This window comes from Mus caroli, chromosome 1 (assembly GCF_900094665.2).
Source record: "Mus caroli chromosome 1, CAROLI_EIJ_v1.1, whole genome shotgun sequence".
NCBI classification, from domain to species: domain Eukaryota; kingdom Metazoa; phylum Chordata; class Mammalia; order Rodentia; family Muridae; genus Mus; species Mus caroli.
Window position 1 is genome coordinate 147,486,036 of NC_034570.1, and position 19,543 is coordinate 147,505,578.

Here is a 19,543-nt window from a genome sequence, read left to right on the forward strand (position 1 = left end):
AGTGTAGTTTCCGGCCAGCTAACAGAAGCTTTCTACTGGCGAAGCTCATGTTCGAGCACTCTTCTTTGTGAACACCCAAATCAACAACCAGGTACACTTTCTGTCTGTGTGCTCACCCTCCTGTTGAAGAACAGAGTTTTCCCAGTCCAGGATTTAAATTAAAAACAAACAAAGAAAGAAACATAATAAGGAAAATGTATAGGTTAAATGACTCAAGAGGTGAACCTTACTGTGGGTTTCTTGCCTTCTTTTAGCAAGGTTTTCCTCCGGAGCACACCTTGAATAGTAACAGCTCCGGGGTACAGATGCACCGCCAAATCTTCCGACTCCGCAGAGCTGTAACAATGAGACGAAGCAAAGTGGCTAAGAGTGTGTCTGCGGTGGTCACTGAGAGGGTTCATCAACAATCCAATTCTTATGTTGAAAGCTCTGAGACTTTATTGAGAGCTGGTAAGATACGGAGGATCTTACAGAGTTACTAATTTTAAAGTTTTAAGCTGTTGTAAAGGTAAATTAGGAAGTTATTAAGGCCAGCAGATGTTTAAACACACATTCATCACATATTTCAATAAGTAGACTTTAGAAAGGAAGCAGCAATTTACTTTAACTAAAATTAGTTAAGATTTCCAGGTAATTTTTTTAACGTGCCACAGTACATCACTGTGGTAAACCATCAGAAACTGTTGGCAAGGAGACAACGATTTTGTTACAAGTATTTAAGTATACAAAACAGAGAAATACAAATAACAAACAAACAAAAACAATAAACAACCAACAAACACTCCACCCCACTCCCTAAAAAAAAAAAAAACCAACCCCCAAAAACTCACTTCCTTTTAAAGTATTTAAATAAAAGTAACTGTGTCAGTCACCGGCTTTTAGAAACTGGCTTTCTGGGTAAGAAGTTTTAGTGACATTCGGAAGCCTTACAGAGAGCTCTCTAACAGAGAAACCTAACACTCCGATTCCCTCTTCATATGCATTCATTTTAATGTCTTCCCTCAGTTGAGTTTAGAGCTTATGTTTAAGACAGAATGATTTAAATGCCAGTCTCTGGTGATGTGTTGTGAGATGTACAGCTCTTAAAACAGCCAAGAATGTAGAAGCTCAATTTTCTTTATGATTATTTAGGTGTCTTCAAAGTGACAACCTAGAGATTTCATGCTCCAGCTGTTTGTATGGAGGGGACATATACGGGATGTCACCATCAAGCTGACAGGGCTTGCTTCTCGTTGCTCTGAGGTGACTTCCTGTTGCTAGAGTTCCCACCCCCATGCATCTACCATCTTTAGGTGCTCACACAGCTAGAAAAGTTCTAAGAGGAGCCGGGCGTGGTGGCGCACGCCTTTAATCCCAGCACTCGGGAGGCAGAGGCAGGCGGATTTCTGAGTTCGAGGCCAGCCTGGTCTACAAAGTGAGTTCCAGGACAGCCAGGACTACACAGAGAAACCCTGTCTCGAAAAACCAAAAAAAAAAAAAAAAAAAAAAAAAAGAAAAGTTCTAAGAGGCCCAGCTAAGTAAAGAACTCAATAAAAGTTACTTAATGAAAGAAGATTTTTCTAAATTCAGGCTCTATGGTTTATCCAAGGAAAGAAAAAGCTTACCTTGAAAGGACAAACTGATATAAACTTACTAGAAAAATAAATGGTCTGATTGCAACGTAAGAAAAATAAATTGATTTTTGTATAGCTCAGCCATAATTAGCAGCACTAGAAAGTGTGTCATTAAAGGTCTAATAGCGTTTTTAAAATGTGACATAAAGATGCAATTTTTAATAATTAGCCTTGTGATTGAGAAAGAATACTTCAAATTTAAACTGCATTAAATCTTTTAAAGAAAGTTTTCCTGGGCAATTTATTTAGTTTTAAAACCAATTAGCTGAGGAAGAAGAGAAAAAAATGTCAGACCACACCCATATGAGCCAGCCACCAACACCAGAAGGGAGTTCTATGGCCCCTGATGCAGGGGATTGTACCTGCTGGCCTTCGTGTGGCTTCGATAGCCATTTCGCGGCACTCTTGTCACCGGGCCGAGAGAATGGTATAATCTGTTCCTGTTGGATTCCATTATAAATTGTATATATTACTCATATTTTTATTGATAGGATCATCATCAATACCTAGAATAGTATTCCAGTTTCCTATGTAATCTAGCTTTCTATATTAATCCTTAAAAAGGGTAAGATATGGTTTTTTAAAACATTCAACACATTTAAACTTTTTCTATTGACTCTAGAAACACAGGTCTAAAGTACATGCTATCGTATACAGGAACACATGCACTCACTGTCATACATCTGTCAAAAGGTTAAGAACTATTTATGGCCAAATAGTCTGGAAATCTGAAAAGATGCTCCAAAGCCCCTGTGCTCTTCTTGGTTTCCAGTTTAAATATGGTATATGGACATATATAAATTTTATTGTATGTCCCTCTGAAGACACCTAAAAGTAATGTGGCTTATAAACTTAAAATAAATGAGAAAATCTATTATAACTCAAAGTAAACTAGTAGAGATAAACTAGGGCGTAAATACTCGCAGTTTGTAATTTCATATCAGCTGACAAAGCCAATAAATGATAAGAACAGTAGGAACCCATGTTCATCCCAGATCATGTCATACTTGATGCAGGAAATATACCCAGAAACAATGGTGTTTCTTTGTTTGGGAAAGTTGGGAAAGTCAAAAGGATGTGATATATGATCCTGAAGTAAAAACCTACTGTGGTATTTGGTATGTCTCTAGGAACACTGTGGTTAGAATACAGAGGCTGAGGCTATAGCTCCTGATACAGCATTTGCTACATGCCTAAGGCCCCAGGCTTGATGCAGGGCACTTGGTGTGTGTAGGGGGCAGTACTATTATTTCAAGTATAAATTTTTCTGGGCTATATTTTTTTTAGCTATTTAAAAAATGTCTGAAGAGCCACAGCTTTGAATTTGGCACAAGTGCAGACATGTTAATGGCAAATGTATGTAAAACAAACTTTTATACAAGAAAATCACTATTTTGAGGTATGAAAGACCTTATAAACTGCCTTCCTAGGTAACCTGCTGAGATGAGAACACACTAACACAGTGGTAGACTGGGTTATGTATTTACAGTTTGAGCAACCTAAGAACAATACTGTTAACCTAAAAATGACAATATACACCTTAACCAAGACTGATGCTACGCCTTTTCCTGAGGGAAAGACACTCTTTACAAATTCAAAGAGCAAACTCAATGTAACTTTTATGTTCTCTGTTTCAGGTAAACTCAAAAGAATGAAAGTGGGAGCTGAAGAGATGGCTCAGCATCAAGAGTACTGTCCATTCTTGCAGAGGGCCTGGGTTCAATTCCCAGCACCCACACAGCGGCACACAACCATCTGCCACTCCACTTCTAGGTGATCTGACGCCCTCTTTTGCTCTCTGTGGGTACCAGGCATGAAACGGTACAGATATACATAAAGGCAAAAACACTTATACACACAAAATAAAAATAAAACTTAAAAAAAAAAGAAAGAATGAAAATAAAACTTCAGAAGAGAATACATAAAACCAAGTTGTTACAAATTCCCCAATGGTGACAACAAAACGGGACACTCAGTATATAAAAGATCAAAAAGTAGAGTGTTTAAGTGAACTTGTCATAACATAATACTCCTGAGAAATCTTTAAAGAGGAAGTTTCCAATAAGTAGCCTGAAATTAAGACGACTTAAATATAATTTCAAATGTTCCTTTTAAAAATGAGTGATACAAAGTTTTCATAGACCATAAATATTTAAACTAAGCAATGATCTTAGGGCTCAGTAGAAGGCCCTAGGTCCACTCCTTAGTATTGCATAAAAACCAGCAACTCCCCACTGCACTCGCTGCTTACAAGTTCAGGTCTTGGTTTACACGTAAAAATGGGACAATTCTTTCTGTCAAGTCAAATGTCTTGAGCCCAAGCATCCTGAAGTAATGACATAAGATTTCGAATGGGCGTTTAGCAAACACCTATGTGAATAACTTCATTAGTCTCGGGGAGGTCTTCTGTTGATGAGCACTGGAGAGCACCGTCTCCACACAGATGACAGAGTTTCTAGCTTAAAGGGAGGAAAAGGCAGCATGGCCTTACAGCAGGTCTGTGCAAAGCACTACACATACTCACATCTTTATGTCAAACATCCATCTTTACTAGTAATTTTAAGTTAGCTGTCATTCTGTCCTTAGGAAAGCAACAAAGTGATAAATAAATGTCTTACCATTAAATTATCCAGACCTAAGGAAATAATCTCATTTTGGAATATAGAAGTTAATTATGGTCATTTAAAACTTTTTATTAGAAATTCATTATTAAGAGTCTACATTACAATTTCAAAAATTCAAAAACGCATGTAAAAACCCCAAATAAACATACATAACGATCACCAATAGCCACTCTCATGTACAATTCCATATTTAAATGTCTACTTGTCATTTTTTCTGACCAGTAAAAAACTTAAGCCGCTTAGTGATACGTAACATGCATCTCTTCAAATCAAATTCATACATTCCGTAAGACAGACCAAGTAAGTTTGAGACAGTTTTAGCAAATCATTTCTCCTACCTTTCAAAAGCCGGCCAAGAGGTCTCTTCGCTTAGTTCAGAACCATCACTGCTCCCTAAAACCAAAGTTGTTATACTACTGTTACACAAGTGATTGTTCCATAAATAAAATTATATTTCAAAAATAAGATTTCTGGTGGTACCTATTAATAACATGTTAATAATACTAATAATCCTAGTATTTAGAAGGGGGAGACATGAAGGTTACAAATTCAAAGACGGCTTGGGTCAAGTAATATTTGACCCTGCCTGAAAACAAACAGCACAACAAATACAAGGGCTGGAGATGTAGCTTAGTGGAAGCGAGCTGGTCTACCCCTGAATCAGACGCTCAATACCACAAAACCAAAAGCCTTCTACCATCAAAGTGTGCAGAGAGAGAAAAGGCCTTTTCTTACTAAGTTTGCTGTAACTGAAATTGAGAGAGGTTCATGGCATATGAATGTCCTATTTTGAAACCAATATACCATGATGAGGCTCAACAGCCTAATGAAATTTGAAATGGCGTTCCCCAGGGCATGGCATCACCTGGAACACCGCTGTATTACCGCAGAGTTACCAGCAGGACACAGCTCGACTGCAAGACTTCCCGCAGGTGTTCTTCAGTAAGTACAACGTAGTATCTGATAACTTAAGTTAGACTAAGTGCCTCAAGCTGGAGGCCATCTCTTCAGGTTTCTGCCTTTGTATTTATTTTCTTCTCCTAAGGCTATTATGTGGGCAAACAGTAAACAATGATTCATAACTTCATACTGAGAATATCACATATACGTCATTTTCTTCTCAAGACTTTCCTTTTTCAGTGGTGGGATTCAAACCCAGAGGCTTGGGCATTTTAGACAAGTCTCATGAGCAGAAATGATGCCACCCTACTCACTCACCAGTGTGAACGGGGACTGTAAGCATACATGGGCATAGTCAGACCTCATAAAAGAACTTAATGGAGACAGTACATCAAGGAGGGGCAGCACCTGCAGCCTGATTTCACAGAGGTCATAGCCCTCTGATGGTGCCAGCTCCAACCACCTGACCATTGGTGTGTGCCTCAGGAGACAGACAGTAAGACAAGTCCTGACTCTCCGTGTCAGCTCACCTCTGTTGAGGTGACTTACTCAAATTATTGTCTGTCTCCCTGCTTGTCTGTCTGGATGTACTGACCATGTCTCTGTTCATTCCTTCATTTGAATTTGGTCCCGCCCTCTGTTCTCTGTCCCTGGACTCAGCTCTACAGCTCAGGTCTGATCCTGAAGCCCCTCACACAGACCTCCTGCCCGTTTGTTACCTCACTTCCGGTTTCCCAGCTGAGGCTCCCTGCCTCCTTGATCCTCTGTAGCCATTCCACAACCCGCCTGTGTCACACGTAATATCTGACGTGGAGCTAATATCAATTAAGACTGGAATAAGAGACCCTGTGTTTGTTTTGGCAAGTAGCAATATCTGACAAATTGCTGCCATGAAATTGTGGTACTTGTGAAACCAATGTTCAATAAATCCTGATTCCATGGAGATTCATAAATGTTTCATCTACATTTCTGACAAGACACACTCAAAACAAAAGTAAAAACTACAGCTAAATTAGGGTATAATTTTAATACACAGAGGGAAAAGCGAAATATGTATACAAAATCTTTTTTCTTAAGTAGCACACTATATTCCATTGGAATAAATTGGAATAACAAACTTTTTTTTTTTTGTTTTTCGACACAGGCTTTTCTGTGTAGCCCTGGCTGTCCTGGAACTCACTTTGTAGACCAGGCTGGCCTCAAACTCAGAAATCTGCCTGCCTCTGCCTCCCAAGTGCTGGGATTAAAGGCGTGAGTCACCACACCTGGTGAATAACAAGCTTTTAACTGAAAACAGGTTCTTTTCTTTTCTTCCCCCTCTATCAAGGCTGATGCTGCACACATGGCTACTTAGAACACTGATAGAGAGGTATTCAGACAACAATCTGTCTTGTCATTTAATTAGCAGCGTTTATATAGAAAGAGATGACCAGCATCACAGGTGCTAGGTGACGCTGGGGGGTCAGAAGCAATTCTGTGTTTAGGGTTTGGAATTCTCAGGCTAAGGGAGTCCGTAGCTCAGATAATAAATCTCTACTGACACTGAGAGGTTGTATCAATACAGCTTAGCCCTTGAGCAATGTGACAATCCGAAACACAGCTGAGCATACTATGGGTACAGTTTTTAATTATAAAAAGAAGTAGTGACTAGGTAAAAAAACAAACAAACAAACAAACAAACAAACAAAACCCACAGTTTAAGAAGAAAAAATGGGGGCTAGACAAACGGCTCAGCAGTTATGAGCTTCTATTGTGCTTGCAGAGGTCCTGAGTTGTGTTCTCTGGATGTGTGCTGGCAGCTCACAAATGCCCGTGGCTCCAGCTCCAGGGCTATCTGAGGCGCCTGCCTCTGGCTCTCTGGGGCATTTTTGCCTGTGTGCATCATGCAAGAGTTTGCTCTCTCTCTCTCTCTCTCTCTCCCTTTCTCTCTCTCTGAGTCTGGCTGACTACCTTAGATTATCCTCCAAGCTGAGCTCCTCCTGCCTCAGCCTCCAAAGTGCTGGGATTACTGTTGTGCCAACTGTCTACAGTTCGAACCTAGGCTATCCTGTAGAGGTCCATGTTTTAAATGGATGGTCCCCAGGCTCGGCCCTATTGGGAGGTGGTGGGGCACTGAGGGGACTGTTCTAGGGTGGGCCTAGAGGAGTCCATTCCTTTTCAGTTTCCAACTCAAGGTAAATGGTTCTGCTCTGCTGCACGCTTCCACCATGACGGCTCCCTTGCTGCAGGCTCAGAAAGCCACAGAGTGATCAACCACAGGGAAAGCATCTCAGGCAGCTAAGGAAACCGACGACGAACACAGCATCTGAGTCTGGCCCCGCACCGCAGGCTGCTGGGTTTACAGTTTCCCTCCTCTGCACTGGGGTGCTGGCTCAGAGGAGTGGACTTGCTGTCCAAGGATGAAAATCTAAGCTTGGAGCCCTAGACCTCACGTCAGCACAGCAGCACACCCCTGTGACCCCAGCACCAGCAGGAAGAGGCTGGAGGATCCTCGGGGTTGGTTGGCAGCATGTTCCAGGTTCAGTGAAAGAGTCTATTTCAAAAATCAGGTAAAGAGTGACAGAGGAGGACATCCCAGGACAACCTCGGCCTCCACACGTGGGGTGCACATACACACAAATCAACTTCCCTCTTCAAGACAACGGGCTTCTGTATAGCACATCTGGCTTCTCCCCGTCATAGTTTCCTCTGTTAGTCCATCTTCTATTAAAAAATAATTCCTATAAACTTCTATATGTGAGAACATTCTTACTTATTTATACTGCAGCTAAGTGAGCTAAACAAGTCTTACAGTTTGAGATATTGGTGCTTTTCATTTAGCTGTAGACCTGACACTACCCAAAGGGAGCCCCAGACTCATACGTCCAGTGACCTGGCATCTCTAGTAAGGACCAAACAATTTCCAAATAAAATTCTCAACTTGCAAAATTCATCCACCTCTTCAATATGTATGTCAGCAGTCAGCATCGATTCTCTCCCAGTCTTATGTGTGCTAAGATCACCACCCGCCAACTGGGTGCTGAATTCAAGGCACTTGGAATCCCATTTGACTCCTTCCTTTCTTCTCTTCCATATCCAAATTGCATATAGTTAACCAACCAATTAAAGTAGTCTCTGGTCTTTTCTCAAAGTCCTCAAAGGTCTTCTCATTTAGAGTCAAAACCATTAACAGTTTAAAAATTATCATCATCTTATATTTAATTGTACCTTTGTTTTAAACCAAAATTTTTTGTGTTTATACTAGGGCAGTGGCTCTCAACCTGTGGGTCTCAAGTTGCAGGGGTCACATATCAGATATCCACATTAAAATTCATTAACTAGCAAAAGCAGCAACAACATTATTTCTATAGCGGAGGATTACCATGGCATGAGGAACTGTATTAAAGGGTCACAGCATTAGGAGGGTGAGAGCCACTGTGCTAGGGTTGATGTATGGTTTGCAGCTGAGGTATTTTGCAGCAGCTGGAAGTGCGGGTGAGTCTCTCACCTATGGATATTCCACTGGAAAGCGTAGAGCTCTCAGCCTGGCCTCGAGAAGGTGCGTGGGGCTCCATGACACTATCATCCAGCAGGTGCCGTGGCCCTGCGTTTGGGAACGTTGCGCTCTTAAATTCTGCTGTGTTCATCTTATGAATGAAACTAGAAACAAAGAGAAACTTTCTTTATAACTTCCTATGTTTCTAGTTCAGGAGATAAAAGACAATCAACCTGTTTGCAGAATTTGTTTTGGAACAGAACCATGCCCACTGAGAACGCTTCCCTCCTTGAGGAATCACTAGTGCAAACCTACTGATGCTAAGCAAGAACTGCCTTCCTTCCTTTCTTCCTTTCTTTCTTTCTCTCTCTCTCTCTCTCTTTCTTTCCTCTTCTCCTCTCTCTCTCCCCTTTCTCCCTCCCTTCCTCTTTATTTTTGTATTTAGAAATACAAACAGTAGATTTTTAGAGCTTAATTTATTATTTGTATTTGTTATGACAAATAACAGTTCTTGATATCAAGGTTACAGTTTTAACAAGAAACTTTCAGTGTATTACTACAGCTCTCTAAACTCCTAATTTATCTTCCTCAAATATGGGCATTTCAAGAATACTCAATTCCAAATCCAGGTATAAGAAAAAATAAATCTCTTTAGGCAAACAAGGTAGTTTTTTACTGAATCTGAAGACGGATGTTATTAACAAAAGCAATCACACAGCGCCTAATTTCTACTTAAGTAAACAGAATGTAGAAGCACATTTTACTAACAAAGAAATAAAACAATCCATCTACAAACAACTTAGAACACTTGCTGACTTGTAACCCAGGCTGTGGCACTTCCTGTGTCCGTGTGGAATGAGGTTCCGAGGGGAGGGTGGCGTCTGTGGCAGTAAGGCTCCCTCGGCGGCGGCGGCAGCAGCAGCGGCAGCAGCAGCACTGCTCTTCCTCCCTCCCTGGGGCGAGGCGCCTATGTCAGGACCTAACAGTTCAAGGGGAGAAGACAGAGGGAAATTGTCACAAGATTTCTAAGGATGATCCTTAAAAACAAAAACAGAACCTCTGATATAAAACTGCTCTAAATTTTAGATCCTGTTAGTTGTATTTGATTGACTTGAAGAAAATACTTATTTTCCAAATTCTAAAATAAATCAACTGTACAAAAATTTTTATCTCTCTTATGTACAGTAAACAAAGGCAGTATAAATAATTCCCTACTTTATATATGAGAAAGAGATAGGCGTGGACTCTTCATTCAAAAACAAAATTTAGACTAAATACCTAGGTCTTCTGATTCCTAGGATGTAGTAGTTTCAATTTGACGCCCTACTTTTTTATGTATAACTCTGAATTTACATAAAGAAATGTATAGGCTAGGTCAAGTGCTCAAGTTAGAAATTATCTACATTGCCCAACACTGGATTTGATTTATGTGAGTAAAAATCACCTCACAGCATATGACTCTCAAAATACCTCCTTAATAAAAAGCTGCTGGGCACACAGCCTCAGTCTCAGCACTCAAGAGGCAGAGGCAGGTGGATTTCTGGGAGTTCCAGGCCAGCCAGGGCTACACAGTGAGTGGCAGCATGTCCAAAAATGCTGGCCATGGAAGTGTGCACCTAAAACCCACAATGGGGAGGCTGAGGCAGGAGGACATCGAGTTAGAGGTCAGCACAAACCACACAGAAACAGTCTGTCTTGTGGGGCTGGAGCCATGGCTCAGTGAGTGGTTAAGAGCACTGGCTGCCCTTCCAGAGGTCCTAAGTTCAACTCCCAGCACCCACACAGTGGCTCACAACCATCTGTAATGGGATCCAAAGCCCTCTTCTGGTGTGCACTCATCTATATAAAATCAACCATTAAAAAAGAAACAAACCAGGCGGTGGTGGCGCACGCCTTTAATCCCAGCACTTGGGAGGCAGAGGCAGGCGGATTTCTGAGTTCGAGGCCAGCCTGGTCTACAAAGTGAGTTCCAGGACAGCCAGGGCTATACAGAGAAACCCTGTCTCGAAAAACCAAAAAAAAAAAAAAAAAAAAAAAAAAAAAAAAAAAAAAAAAAAGAAACAAACCAGCAAAGGAATGAGAGGCACAGAGTCACCTTTGACTGCTCAGCTCCGAGTGTGCTTCATCCAGACACTGTCACGTAGCTCATCCCACCCGACCAACCCAGCCTTCCAGGACTTTTAGGCTATGTACTAAGAGGGAGGCTTAGTTTGAAGGTTTATATTGATATATTTGAAAAGGTCCTTTTTTGTAGCAGTGAAAGTCATGCAAATTCTTCACTTATTCTACAGTATAGTTCTCTCATGAGATCAGCTTACCTGGTCTACTGTTTGGGAGATAATGAGCCCCACTTTGGAAACACCCTTACCAAGCAACCGTGCACCAACCACCAGCCCCGGACTCACCTGCTAGGTCCTCCCTGGAGGCAGCCGAGCGGGGAGTACTTGCTCCTGGTTCTATCTTTAAGGAGAGCCTAAATTTCAAAAGAGCAAAACGTAAGAAACCTAGTACTGGCAAAATATTAATGGCACATTTCCTTACGAAAACCTCGATAAGAGAGACGGCTCAGTGGTTGGCAGTGTAGATGGATGGCTTAGCAGCCTGTGTGCCCGGCACACCCATTCTGTTGGGCACTTCACCCTCTCAGGATGGAAGATAGCAGGAGCTGGCTGGCTACACCCCAGGGCTACCTACAGCACTTAACTGCAGTATGAAAGCACTGCTATTCAAGTATCAATAGTATCAAACTTCCATCTCATAAGAGTGATGTCAAGTCACAAAGAAGAAAAGAGACTGTTCTGTGTTAAAACTATGTACCAAATGAAGAACTTTTTCTACCTGGCTGAAAGACACAGATGTTGTCTGGAACACTTATGCTGGCCATAATAAAATGAAGTTGCCTGAACAGAGGATGAATATCATTTCCATTAGTTAAATGTTTATTTTCTTTTTATCCAAAAAACCCACATTTAGGTGGCTGCAGAGATGGCTCAGTGGTTAAAAGGACTGGCTGATTTCCAGAGGACCCAGGCCAGATTCCCATCACTCACACAGAGATGCACAACCAGCTAAGGAATCTTCTGCCCCTGGGTACCAGGCATGCGTCGTATGGCAGACTGAGTTCTTTGAGAAAAAGTACACTATCCATTCGCTTTTTCAATCTGAGCAACAGGCACAGTACCTGGCAGAAGCTTACTCAGCACCTGCTAAGACGGCTCTAATTCTGACCACCAAGGAAAACAAAGTCCGTATGATGCACCAGCCTGCCCGTACAAATGGAGTGTTGTCAGACGTCACTTTGGAAATATCTGAAGTCTAGCTAAGTCTATGTCCTTCAGGAAAAGGAGAGTGGCTTTAAGCCAGGCATGGTGGTGTTGCCTTTGATCCCAGAATTCAGAAGGCAAAGGCAGGTGAACCTCCGAGTTCAAGGTCAGCCTGGTTTACACAGTGAGTTCCGTGACAGCTAGAGCTACGCAGAGAGACCCTGTCTCAAAATCAAAACAATTAGCTCTAATTAAAGCAAAACAAAACTCTTATCATAATCTTGCTATAGTCAGTAAAAGTTTACCACTCTCTGTAATTGTGTAGGTTTCACTTAAGTCTATTCTGTTACATGATGCTTTAACTCTTCGTAAACCAGTAAGTTTCTCTGGCCAGAAGACAGATATTAATAAATACTTGCATCTTGAGTTTTCAAGACATCAAGAGAATCAATCGATCTTATTTCCCTAGACAAAATGTATTTATGAAATATAAATTCTACACCAGTAACTAGAGGCACAAGAAAAACAGGTGAGTAGTAATGCCCCGAACATCAGACTCAGGACTGTTATAACACAGGGGAGGAGCTCTCTGAACCTTCAACCTTCAAAGGCTACCCTGACTTCATATTATGTTCAAGTGAGTCGCTGACACAAAATGTTTAAGTGTTAGTAATAGGATATGGGGAAGAAAAAGGTAATAAAGGTTTCAAGCAACAATTTTAGGTGCATTAAAAATATTTTAAGAGTTCACATATTTAATATCAGAAAAAAAATAAATTATAGCTTTCCAGAAGAAAAATATACAGATGAAGAAACCAAAGAAAAAAAAATCAACAAATGAAACCAAAAGAAAACCAAGAGGCAGCACCTTCTCTGCCCGCGGCTGTGATGTGCACTGAAATGGTTGCCGGCCACGGATCCTTACAAAGGACAGTGTGCTCTAGGTTACATACGCTCCTACAGTGGTAACTGGCACCGTTACTAACAACCCAGAGATGGGAAGTCTAAGTAGCTCCTCAAGACATGGAAACACTTTTAAAGACATGCCTAAAAATAACCCTTTAAAAGAAGGAATATGTTTTTGTATTTTGTAAATGGCATATTTTTTTTCTGCTTAGAAAAATATAAATTTCCTTAGGAAGAGTCCCATTACATAAGAAAAAGGAAAAAACAAAACAAAACAAAAAACCAAAACCCCCAAAAACCAAACCCCCAATTTTGAATGTCTGTTCTCTCCAGCTTAAGAACGTTAAACTATGTTTAAAGTCTAGTTATTTTTTGAGGGAGGGTAACTCATGTGGCTGATTCTGCCCTCTCACTGTGTGGGTCCTGGAATCAGTCGCAGACTGTCAGCTTGTCCTCAAGTGCCTGTCTACCTGCTGAATGCTTGCTGGCTCAAGAGCTTCACTATTTTTAAATTAAAAAACAACAACAACAAACCAGCTGGTTCAGTTGTATCAGTGAGTAAAAGAAACACAGGTAATTACTACGACCCACTGGCTAGGCACTAGAGTAGACTCCATACTTAGATGAAAGGATTAAGGCTCAAAGTAGAGAACTAGATAAAGTATCCAAATTTGAAGATGGACCTACTTGTAATTATCGTCTTCCACAAACTTTTGTAGTTCTTCTATATACTGAACAGAGTTCAGGTATTTTTGGACATGAGGCAACATGGGAATATCTAGGCAAAAGATGATAAATGATTATTAAAGTACATAGTAGCTGAAAACTTGAGAGAAATATAACTGAAGGTAGCTAAGGCCATGTGGTACCAAAACGGAAATTAACTCTAAAACCCATTCTTTTAACTCACCATATTCACAGGACTGCTGCAAATCAGAAATTATTCGAAGAATGTTGTTCATCAGATTTGATCTTTGCTCATTTTCTAGAATGCTGCCGGTGGACGGGTATGCAGAGTCAATGTAGGTCAAGTCAGACAGATAGATGCCTGCAACAGAAACCAGACACGTGACTTGCAGTTTGGATGACTTCAAGTAAGTAAAGGTAAGAAAACACAACCTATGTATGTTTTCCAGTGTGTTATATTTAGAGTGTATTATTAACATAACATGATCTCTTGGCGTTGAGATCTCTAGAGTTGGGGTCAAACCATACAAACCCAAGGTCCTTGTCAGGTTTCCCCATGTTGTTTTCAAGTAAAGTCTGGGGCTGCAATTAAAAGTCCTTATCAGTGGGCAAAGTGGCCAAAGAGAAGGTTATTTAATATCTGAAACTCAGTAGAACCCCACTTTCCTGAGTCTACAGACAAGGCCTTGGGTGGGGAAGTTAATGTTTTCCCTAAGTCTGACATCTCTTCCCAAATATCACACATGAACACTATTCATAACACAGAGCCAGTATGCTTTTAACCAGAAGTTTCTCTTTAAATGTGGCACTTATAAGGTAACCGAAGTGTCAATCTATCCGTTGAGAACTAGGTAATGACCACATCAGCTTTTCTCTATCAACTCCCCCTCCCCAGAAGGAGAAGAAAAAGCAATACTACTGAAATAACATTTTTTTGAGATTTCTATAACCAAATATATAACCAATGTGTAATGTTAGCAAATAGCTTTACAAATTTAGCCTACATTTCCAACGCTGACATTTGATAAATGCAAAGATGTTTTTCTCTTTGAAGTGATGTTTCAGAGATTTTCTTATGTGAAGCTATATCAACAATGATCAGTGTTTATGAATAGGCTGCATTCTGTCTAGCCCCCAACTAAAACGCACGGTTGTAAGATCAACCTGAAGATGAAATACATTTTACAGTACCTCCCAGTGGTACTGCTGGGTTTATATAGTCATTGTTTTGGTAGTAGGAGTGAGGAAATACTGAAAAGGCCCTGGCTCTGCTGAAGGAAGCATCTCCTTTCTAAGTTCTCAAAATTATTAGAAACATGAAAAAAACAAACAAACAACCCCTTCCCCCAGACATCTGCAAGGATGCCAATGCCTGAAACAAATGATTCACCTCACTATAACCACAGCACCTGGAAGAGAGGTTCCCTCTGCCATCCCAACCTAAATCAGAGGGATTTTCAGGTCACTGGGAGAAACTTTCTTCGGTATGGTTTTTCCTTTCTGTTACTGTCTTGAATTAGCTTGTGAAGGCTCAGGTAGACACTCAGGATGCTCCCCACTGAAAGGTTCAGGACTGGTGGTCACAGCTAGTGCAGCTTTTACCACCTTTCACATCATTACTTCTGTCACTTACTGACACTAAAGGACTTGACGGTCCCAAGTTAAAACACCTACTGTATAAACCAGCCCAACATACACAAAACCTCTCTGCCTTTCTACACTATCAGCTGTGTATCACAATCTTATTCAAGACCAGTAACTTATCGTCTCATAAAAGAAACAGAATTTAAGGCATGGCCATTTATAGTATTGTGTCAAATGTACCAGGAACTAGAAATAGCAGTAAAACCTAGGTACTGAATGCATCTCTGCATGCTGCTGACAGTCTCTCTGGGCAAGAACAAGCCTGCACTACCCAGCATTCTCACCAAAGGCAATGCCAGAGAACTACCAACTTGACAATTTATACTCAGAATGCTAGAGATGCGTTTCTTTCTTAGGTCCCTGAGACTAGAAAAGTGTATTTCCCTACTCAGAGATTTTAAAAAACAAAACAAAACAAGAGAGACTGGTCAAAAAAACTTCAGCATTCTTGGAATCACCATAGCACCTGCAAAACAAGGGCCAATCACATGACTGCCTAAAGGCGCCCACCCTAGCCTTTCCACTTTCTGTTAGGTTCATGAAACACATTTCCCAGTGCCATCACTAATAAAGCAGGGTCCACACGCAGTCTTCTGCATCTTTCTGTAACAGGATGACTGACAGCCTACCTTTCATACACAGTTAATCCTACAGAACTCTTAATTCCTCACCTAATACTGCATTTGGTACATTAACTTGTATGTATGTGGTTTGTGCTGCTAATTTTAAGTCCACGACTCAGTATCTGTGCAATTTAAAATGGTAATTAATAATGGCTTTGAAAAACAAGCAACTTCGGAATGCTAAAAATATTTTACATACAAAATTAAAGAACCATGTTTACTGATATTAGCCATAAAAAGGTAAAATTTGTAAAGAACAAAGTGTTTATTTTTAAGTGCACATTACCTACATCATGAGTCTTTTTTTTTTTTTAAATCAGTGTAAGACAGGTCATTTGCTAAGGTGTATATCTGAAAGAGACCTGCAATAGAAGGCAGAAATTTCCATTTAATCCAGGCTTGATCCAAAATAGACAGAAGATCTTTACCAATGTAGCAGATTTGAGTCTGTTTCGTTTTTCTCTCATTTGAGATGGGATCTAAGTAGCTCTAGCTGGCCTAGAACCTGATGTATAGACTAGGCTGTCCTCAAACTCCTCTGCCTCCATAATACTGAGGTTAGGGATATGCCACCCTAGCTGGCTTGAGTCTGTTTCTTTATCCAAAACTCTGTGGTAACAGCATGTCACATCTAAGAAATTACTGGAGAATCTGTGAAAAACTCCTGAGAAGATATAAACTGTCCTCCATAGTCAAGCTGTGCCCAGTGGGTTAGGAGCCCTGCTCTATCTGGATTGGGTTTCAAAAGTCGTTCCTTTCACTGCATGCAAAATACATATATCCCTAGATTATGTACTCTTTGTTACAGTCCAAGCAGCAGGAGCACTGAAGACAGGAACGCTGAGTGACAAGCACACACGCCAACTCCCAAAGCACACATTGGCAACAACCATGGCTGGTCATTACAGGGCACTGGGGTTTACCTCACTGTGGGCAACTCCAACATTCATGTTGGCTCTGCCGCCAGCTCCCAGTGGCCTTCAAGACACAGGACCAGCCCTCGGGCAGCAGTTGTACATTATCATGCTAGGGCACCACCGGTGCACCCTACAGCTTCTGAAAGGCTGAATCATGACATCATGAGTCTTTCGATGTTACTTTCTCAATTTGCTAAACCTGAGTAAGCCATTCTCAATTCTTTCTCGCTCTTAATTCTATGCAATGGTACAGAGTTTCAGGGCCTAGAGCTCACGGTTCTGACTTGTATTGGAATATGATGTGTGCTTTTACATACTGATCCACAAAGGGTTGAAAACAGTGTTGAACTACAGTATATACATACATATATATATATATATATATATATATATATATATATACACACACACAGATGTATTCTTACGTGTATTTACCATTAAATGCAGATGTCTTAAAATTAGCAAAATAAAGTACCCACATCAAGGTACTAAAAACTCTTTTTAGCCAAGGTCACAATTCCCGACCACTATAACACTTTATCAGCTGGTCTTCACCACTCCCTAGCCACTCTGCTGCAGTGACGGATTCTCTTACCTTTCTGTTTGTGCAGTGCTGAGCTGGACCCAGCGCCTCCGCATGCTAGGCAAGCAGGACCGCTGAGCTAAGTCTCCTCCCTCCCTCTTTGCTCGACTCTTCCTCCTTTCCACTTTCTAGCTTCTGGTCCTTGGGCGCTCCTTTCACTGCTCTCCACAGCTGCCATTACACCTCACTCTACAGCGCACTCTCTGTAGTTCCTTAGTTCTGCTTTTCAGGATTTTCCACAGAACTCATCTCCATGTTTAATTTTCCATGAAACAAGCCAAATCAAGTGTTATATGGTCCTAAAGTCTGTCACTCCAATTTTTGAAAAATGTTGGTTAGTAATAGAAATTGTTCAAGTAAGAAAGCTAAATAACTCTCAAACTTAAAGGCTCAGAGGAACCATCTCCCTTCTCACCCAAGCCGACTAGCAGTAGTGAATGAAAACACCACTCAGTAACTGTGGAACACAGACCAGAGGTTAGAAGCTACTATCTTATCTGTCCCCGTGAAAATCTGAAAAGGGTCCAGAAAAACTCCAATCACTTGCTTTCCCTAAAAACAAAACAGAACCCAGAAGAGATGGCAACAGTACAGCCCTGTAGACCCTCATGGCTGCTGACACAGTAACCACCAATCATCATCAGCGTTTTCCTGTTAGATTCTAGTTGACTTATTTATTATTTAAAGTTTACAGCCCCTTATATTTAAATATGACAGAGGCGTTCTAAGAAATTCTTCTACAAAAGTGGTAACAACCTCGTCCAGTAAGTAAAGGATACAGGTCCTGCAAGACGACTGGAAGGAGTTAAGGCAGTGAGGGGTGAAAGCACACAGCATGTGCAGCATGAGAAGCCCCAAGGCCTCACTCAGCAACTAGGATGCCAAGAAAGCGATGCTTTCGAGTGCGAGTTAAAAACTCAGATACTACTTATCATTGAGCCAAGCTATTGAAGATGTTGAAATTCGGGTTTCCTTAGCTATTGAATTACTAAATATTTGTTTCATGAAAAAAATAATAGTTATTCAAGACTTACTCTTTTGCTCTTTTGGAACCTATTTTTATAGCAGAAAAAGCTGGGCCAGAGGACATGATGATTCATCTTCAGTTCACAGTCAATGGGGAGTCAAAGATCCCTTGGGTTTTCTTTTTTTCTTTTAATTTAGGGTTGTGTTTGTTTTTAAATGATAGCAATCAACTAACAACAACAACAACAACCACCTTATTTTGACAATTGACACTGAATTGACTAGTTTTTAAGTCATCTTGACACAAGCTAGAGGAGGAAGCCTCAACTGAAAGTGCCTCCAGCTGAGGGACAAGCCTGGAGGAAATTTTCTTAGTGATTGATGTGAAAGGGCCCAGTCACCCCTGGGCTGGTGGTCCTATGGCTGGGTGCTATGAAAGCAGGCTGAGCAAGCCAGTAAGTAGCACTCCTCCATGGCCTCTGCCTTAGCTCCTGCCTCCAGGTTCCTCCCCTGTTTGAGTTCCTATCCCGACTTCCTTTGATGATGAACAGTGATGTAGACGTATAAGCCAAATCAACCTTTTCCTAAGTTGTCTTTGGCTATGGTGTTTCTTCACAGCAACAGTAACCCTAGCTAGGACAGGAGGCATAATTTTATAGGCAAGTATATTACCTATCACAGAACTCAAGATCAGAAAAAGCATCAATTATGTATCACAGAATTTAAGATTTTTCTTTCACCAGATTTACCAGTTTCCCTTGTGTTAGGTGACTACATATAAAAACAAGGTGTGTGTGTGTGTGTGTGAGTCAGGTTCTCACTAGCCCTGGCTGGTCTGGAGTGTGTGCATGTGCGTGTGTGTTTCTTCAGTCAGATTCTCACTTATTAGCCCTGGCTGGCCTGGAGCTCACTGTGTATTCCAGGCTGGCCTCAAGTTCATAGGGATTCAACTGCCTCTGCCTTCCGAATGCTGAGATTAAAGGTCAAGCTAATAAAAGCAATTTTCTCTTAAACGTTACACAATTACAATTTTAAGCGTCCCAGAAGCTGTCAGAATAGCACTGTTAGGTGGCTGCTTCTGGGGAAAGTCTAGCTCCTTACAACCTGCAGCTACTTCTAAAGTGGATTTCTTTTCTTTCTTCCTTTCTCTCTCTCTCTCTCTCTCTCTCTCTCTCTCTCTCTCTCTCTCTCTCTCTTTCTTTCTTTCCCAACTCAAAAGCTCTGTGGCAGGCAGACTAAAATGTTTATTTTATAATTGCCTGCTGAACTATGATAGCCTGTTTCCAGATGGTGCCCTTCCTTCAACCTGCACACAATCTCTCCTTGTTAGAGCTATTCAACC

At 41.0% G+C, this 19,543-nt stretch overlaps 1 protein-coding gene across 6 annotated transcripts in view; it reads right to left on the reverse strand.

Moving 5' to 3' along the window:
• Ralgps2 (Ral GEF with PH domain and SH3 binding motif 2) overlaps nt 1-19,543 on the reverse strand; it is a 136,565-nt gene that overhangs the window by 14,996 nt on the left and 102,026 nt on the right. For 4 of the 6 annotated variants that reach the window (XR_003836002.1, XM_021173192.1, XM_021173198.2 and 1 more), the window contains 8 exons: nt 13,692-13,829; nt 13,469-13,559; nt 11,018-11,085; nt 9,429-9,591; nt 8,625-8,776; nt 4,576-4,630; nt 1,976-2,053; nt 231-336 (listed from right to left, as the gene is read on the reverse strand). Coding sequence is in view for 5 of the 6 variants with exons in the window: in XM_021173192.1 (XP_021028851.1) it covers nt 231-336; nt 1,976-2,053; nt 4,576-4,630; nt 8,625-8,776; nt 9,429-9,591; nt 11,018-11,085; nt 13,469-13,559; nt 13,692-13,829 (851 nt within the window). In the remaining variant the exon portion in view is untranslated. The remainder of the gene's footprint in view (nt 1-230; nt 337-1,975; nt 2,054-4,575; nt 4,631-8,624; nt 8,777-9,428; nt 9,592-11,017; nt 11,086-13,468; nt 13,560-13,691; nt 13,830-19,543) is intronic. The other 2 variants (XM_021173203.1, XM_029474569.1) reach the window with 1 other exon arrangement.